General features: G+C 29.5%; 2 protein-coding genes across 7 annotated transcripts in view; both read left to right on the top strand.

The window, feature by feature from the left end:
• The first annotated feature begins 1,512 nt into the window (after window positions 1-1,512).
• On the top strand, window positions 1,513-4,699 carry LOC108572026 (zinc finger protein 436). Its single transcript, XM_017934207.1, is given in 8 exon segments — window positions 1,513-1,739; window positions 1,958-2,492; window positions 2,734-3,001; window positions 3,082-3,279; window positions 3,398-3,590; window positions 3,593-3,787; window positions 3,862-4,125; window positions 4,466-4,699. Coding segments are annotated over 8 exon segments (2,010 nt in total). The 5' UTR covers window positions 1,513-1,616.
• A 1,312-nt stretch (window positions 4,700-6,011) lies between these two features.
• Window positions 6,012-6,522, top strand: part of LOC108572044 (peptidyl-prolyl cis-trans isomerase NIMA-interacting 4) — a 2,248-nt gene continuing 1,737 nt past the window's right edge. For 3 of the 6 annotated variants that reach the window (XM_017934226.1, XM_017934227.1, XM_017934228.1), the window contains exon 1: window positions 6,118-6,326. The gene's annotated coding sequence lies outside the window, so the exon portion shown is untranslated. The other 3 variants (XM_017934230.1, XM_017934229.1, XM_017934231.1) reach the window with 3 other exon arrangements.

Genomic DNA, 6,522 nt, shown 5'->3' with positions numbered 1-6,522 from the left:
GCACGTTGCGTGTTTCGGAAATTTCAATGTGAATAACAATTCTGAGAAGTTAACATTGAAAAACTGTGCCCGGAAGTCAGATATGCTCGACCACTAAAAGTGACTAATACGGCCGTTGTGTTTACGAATTTTTGTAAACACAAGTTTCGCGGTGACATATGTATGTTCTCTACGTCGTAACTACACACGATAAAGCGATTGAAATATTCTTCAATTTTATATAACAATTCATGTTCCATCCGTTGAGCAACAATCTGATAGAAATAAATTAAAAGATTGTGTTCACTTACACAATTACATACTGGAACAAGTTGCTCCTATCAATTTCCCGCCGTTTCGGTCCATTTCGAATACGAAATGTTATGGCATCGATATAGCGTCATTTGAATGTTCCTTCTTTTCGAACCTTTTGCACAGCCAAATACCTGTAATAGAATAAACAAACGTTTAATTTAAGGAAAATTAAACAAGTATAAGCTAAAGAAAACGATTAGAGACATTTAGAGATTGATAAACTAAATTTGTAATAATACCTTCCATCAAGCACGTAGTAGTCCAGAAGCAACTGACGAATCCACATATGTCGTTGCTAGGAAACTGGATATAAACAGGAGTGGGAGTAACCCCGCGACCAGCCCACTTATTTAAAATTTTCCAAATATTATATTATTTATTGTAAGATAACGCGTTACAATAACAATTTATTGTGTATGAGTTATTTAGAAATTAACGTCCGTATTATTAAATGTTTGTCTAACACGTCAATTTTATTAACGTGCTACATTATCGACAGCTAATTAAAAATCATTTATTTAAACCATTTACCTACGCGGTAACTTTCCCTCAAGCAGCAGCAGTGTAAGACTGAATAGTAGTGGGGATAGCCTGATCATCTATTCTCTGCTTATTTACAAGTTTGCTTTGGTGGAGGATACATGTGGTAGCACTCATTACGATTATTCTTGCAGTAACAATAAATGTGCGTCTTATTAATTGTTAAGCATTATTTCATTAACTTTTATAAAAATTTTGTTTTTTTTTCTGTGTGCACACATAATATGTACAGTAAATCGCATCATTTCTTGCCAATTCCCTAGAACTAACCTAGAACTAAAGGCACAACGACGGTGGTTCTATGTGAAATGGCATACGATGCATACGATGGCGAATGGCATACGGTGTCATTTCACATAGAATCACCGCCGTTGTGCGTTTATTCAGTTCTAGGGTTTTGGCAAAGATCGATGAAACTCAGTGTACATATATGTATCTGCAAATACACTTTTTCTAAAGAAATGTAATAGGATATCTGTGTGCTTCCATGCTGATACAACATAATGAAAAATCTGTTATCAAATAAACTCTTTTTTAAACATCTATCATTATTATCTGTAAATGTAGTAAAGTAAGTGAATATCTAAAAAGCTTTTATTAAAAAAATATTTTACATTTTTCTTGTGTAAAGAAACAACATGTCCGCTATCCCTTTTGGTATCCGCAACAATTGTCTATTTACCATGCATTACAATAAGAATGTAAGATGATGTGATTATATGTACAGTTTTTTTGACAATGTACGTATTGTGATAGTTGTTCTTGAATTTTATGCGTGAATCATGACGGAGTCGGAACTTTGCCGGCTCTGCGCCGAAACCAAAGAGAATTTTATTGGAATTTACGATGCAGAAGGACAAAAATTAGCCATAGAAGCCAAAATTGCTAAATGTTTACAAATTCAGGTAAAAATATGTTTTCCTTTAATTTGTTACTCGTGTTTTTTTATTTTTGCTGCATTGAAGCTAAATCTTATTGTTTCTTCTTTTATTTTACAAAATAAACGATTGTTTTCAAGTTTTAAATTTATATTATATATTTTACATCTATTAATATCTAAATGTATATAGTTGCAAATAGATATGTGCATTGCATTAATATTTGAATTGAAAATTGCTTACAGGTATTAATAAATGATGGATTACCGATTATAGTTTGTATAGATTGTTGTATTTTACTAAATCAGTGTAGTGAATTTTTTGAAAAAACTAATCAAGCACAAGAATCTTTAAAACAGTTGCTTGTAGATTCTAAAATTGAGCCACAACCATTAGAAACAAATATAAATTATATTCATAGAACAGTTACATTTCCAAAAGAAGAAGAAGAAGTGGGAGAAGGAATTATTCAATGTCATTTATCAAATAACTACATCCATGATAGATCTGATGTTTCACATAACTATTTTATTAAAGAAAATAAAAATAATAATCATGAAAAGTATGATACTGAAGAACATCAGGACATTATGAAACAAAAGAAATGTAAAATTCAACTGAAAAAAACATCACTTAAACAAACTAGAAAAAAATTAAAACGAAAAAATCAGAATCAAAAAATAGAAGATTCAGACATGTATATAAATGCAAATTTAAAGAAGGAGCACGATAATATAAGTGTAAAAGCTAATGTAAAAATTCCTGATAATTATATGACAGGTAAAATATGTATTTATATATGCATTTTTATTTAAGAATATACAGAAATTTCAATTTTCATAGAAAATTAGAAATATGTTATAAATACAATTAGTAATTTAATGATTTAATCATTTTAAAAATTACATATTTTAAACTATTATTGGATTAGGATAATAATATTATTTATTATTTAATACATTTTGTGCCAAAAAATACAGTAATATTTTAAGATAATTAAGATTTTTATCTTTCAATACAGGTACCGATTCAGATTTAGAAATCATAGAATCACATACTGCAGAAACATTAAAATTTGGACATAAAAGAGGAGAAAATTTAAGTAGGTATCCTTGGCTTTGCACAGACTGTAATGATAAGCTACCTAGTTTAGAAAAATTAGAGGAACATCATGAAACTGTTCATAACCAACAAGCAAAATATATGTGTGTATTATGCTATAAAGTTTATGATAAATATTATGGTTTTCTCACTCATGTTAAACGACACAAAAACAAGACAAAATTTAGGTAAAATCCCTTTGTTAAAATATGTGATTATTATTTATATAATTTTCTAATAATAACATCACTTAATATATGCTATGAAGTTGCGATGATTGCGGAAAATCGTTTGTACATAAAAAAGGATTAGATTCTCACAAAGCAATTCATAGCGAAGAACGGCCTCATGTGTGTCAAACTTGTGGAAAAGCATTTAGGCAGCAAAATGCTTTATATATACATAGTCGGTGTCATTTACCAGATACTATGAAAAATAGATTCCCATGTGATCAGTGTGACAAAAGGTATAGTTTTATATATGTTATATTTTTAATATTCTTTCCTTAACTTGTATTATAAATATTTATTTATGCTTAAAATATATGTAAAATACAAGTAATATACAGGTAATAAGGTTTTCAGATTTTCAACAAAACCAAATTTAGTCACACATAAACGAATTCATTCTGGTGTTAGAAACTTTACATGTGACCAATGTGGCAAGAGTTTTATTCAGAAAGGAAATTTAGAAGCTCATTTTTTAACTCACTCAGCAGATAAGCCATATAATTGTACTCAATGTTCATATTAAATATTCAAATATTTAAAATAATTTGCAGTTTTAAAACACCATTACAGTTAAAAAAACATGAAACAGTTCATACAGGGGCAAAGCCGCATCAATGTGCTGTATGTGGAAGAACTTTTAGAGAAAAAGGTACATTAAGGGAGCACCACAGAATACATACTGGTGCAATGCCATTTACATGTGAATTTTGTGGTAAATGTTTTCGCTTTAAGGGAATATTAACTGTAAGTTAATTACATAACTTGTTTTGCATTATTTAAAAATAAGAAGAATGCAGTGTTTTTAAATGTATTTTCAGACACATAGAAGGCAACATACTGGTGAACGTCCGTACAGTTGCTTAGAGTGTCAACACCATTTTACAAATTGGCCAAATTATAATAAGCATATGAAACGTAGACATGGTATTAATACATCACATACAAAGCATTTATCACAATCTCAGCAAATACAATCACAGCAGCAATTACAAGGACAACAACCAGAACAGTCACAAATAGTTCAATCAAATACTTCAGAACATTCTCTTCCTATACCTAATACAGAATCATCAACAGTTCACGTAAGAAATTGTTTGATCTAATTTGAAGTAAATAGCTTTATATAATACATAAAACCTACTTTAAATATTAATTCAAAACGATGTTACAAAATCATATAAAAACATTTGTCCAATTTCATATTATTTTAAGTTATTATAAACGTATTCTAATTATTTATAAATCCCAAAGCATATCTCAAAAGTATGAAAGCAACCATACTAATAACAAAACAGTAATTTTTCGTAATAAAAAAAAATTGAAAATTTTGAGCGATTTTTCAATCGAATGACAATAGAACATGTATTAATTATACGGAAACTAACCAAAACTTACATAGTGTTTGTTTTTTAATGCCTGTAGGTGATACAAACTGTTTCACATGCATCTACAACTCAACCAATTGTTGTACAAACTATTCCAACTACTACTATTCAAAATTTTCAACCTGAGGTGTCCAGTACAATACAAGATACAGTGTTCAGAGAAAGGAATACAACATATTTTAATGCAATGCCAGCAACTCTGCAAAATTTTTTACCACCTAATTTATCATACAACTTTTATAATATTTCTAATGTTACATATAGAGAATGATTTAATAGGGCATAAATTAAAATAAAATTGTTACCCAAATCAGTTTAAACAAATATATACAAACTTTAATTGTTTAAATAATAAATATGAAGCCATTCTTTTCTAGTATGTTAATTCTCTAATATATCTGTGGTTTATTATAAGTAGATGTTTGAATAATTTATTTTAATTCACATTAAAAATTAGTTTCTATGAAAATTTTTTTTTTGTCAATAAATATCAAATAAGAGCGTGTTTTAACTTTAATGTATATGGGATTTATTTGCTTCAAATTTGGTATAATTATAACGGTATTTAACAAATGGTAATTGTAGGAAACAGTATAAAGGGTGTCCCATGCAACTGGGACAAGGCATAGCTTTAATATGATAGAAGGTATAAAAAAAATTTCATTGAGCAAAATTAAATGGTTTTAAATAGTGCGTCACGTGGTACATGTGTCTGCTCTGGATGTGGAGGCATTTTAGAGATATCTCTATTTTTTAAACGGAACTATATATTTTCTTTAATCTTTATAAAAAAGTATTAAGGTACACTGTGGCAACGGTCCTATGTGAAATCGCGTACTGTTAGGATGTCACCAGACATCGGACACAGATAGGGTGACGAACTCGGTCGCGTGCTACTCTCTTGGAATGTCGTATGCTACTTTCTTGGAAAGATCAATGCCCGATTTGGTAACGTCATCACAATGTCGCACAAACAATAAGTCACGTACAGAATAGACCTATCACTTTATGGGACTTCGTGTTACATTCAGAAATATCGATCGTGTAAAAGAGTAGAGATTTTGTTATGCCATGAGTTTAGAAATTATATACAATCCAACCATCAAAGATGGTTGAAAAATGAGTCCTGACATGATCTTATTTGAATCATGCTAAATTATGTGCATAAGAAAATTCATTCTGGAGACTGTGAAGCAAGTCACTTAAGACGAGACTCAGCTCATACGTGTTAGGGTGATTCGCCCCTAAGGTTTTTCCCAGGTCAGCTTCACGCGGACAACGTGCAGAATGTGTAACTGATGTATATTGATTGATGTAAATAAAGTGAAAAAATAAATGTAAATATTGTAAAAAATTTAACATAACTAAAATAAACTACTAGCAAAAGTAATATAAACAATTTTGTGTAATTATATAAATAAGAAAAAGACGAGAAAGGAATTTTAAAAAATTATCAGGACTCGAACTAACGACCATTGGTTTCGCAAGGCAGGTGTTTAACCACAGGCCTAATAGCTTATCTATATCAATTTTCTATACTTCAGGATATAAGGATTAATTTTAATTGTTAATATTTCGTAAATAATTAATCAGCTGCCCCCAAAAGGAGGTATACATATATTCAATCTGATAACTTTATAAGCTGGCAAAGTTCCATTAATAAGTGAGCGCTGCACTTTGTGACTTTTCCTTGTCCCAATCCGAGAATTAAAGTTAGATTGTAAAAAATTTCTTTAACACAGGTCTATTGTTCCTAAGTCCAATAATTTTAATTGATTCTAATTGTGGAATCGGCAGCACTTTAATATTCTAGTGTTAACAGTATCATAAATAATATTTTTGGAGCATACAACTCTACAAATTGCAGTGCAACGATTTTTTACGTATTGTTAAAATAGGTAAGGTTAAAACAATTTCATTGGATATGTGCTTTACAAATTAGACACGTGCAATTCTACCGTCACAAAAAGTAATATTCTTTAAAACTGCAGTGTTTGTATCAATAAAGTACTCATAAATATATATTAATTGAATAAAGTACAGTGAATGTGAAAATCTATTTAAATATTATTTACTACTATGTTTGATAACACT

Source organism: Habropoda laboriosa, unplaced genomic scaffold, assembly GCF_001263275.1.
Source record: "Habropoda laboriosa isolate 0110345459 unplaced genomic scaffold, ASM126327v1 scaffold67, whole genome shotgun sequence".
NCBI lineage: Eukaryota > Metazoa > Arthropoda > Insecta > Hymenoptera > Apidae > Habropoda > Habropoda laboriosa.
Note: the sequence above shows the minus strand (reverse complement) of the source record. Positions and strands in the feature narration are given on the sequence as shown.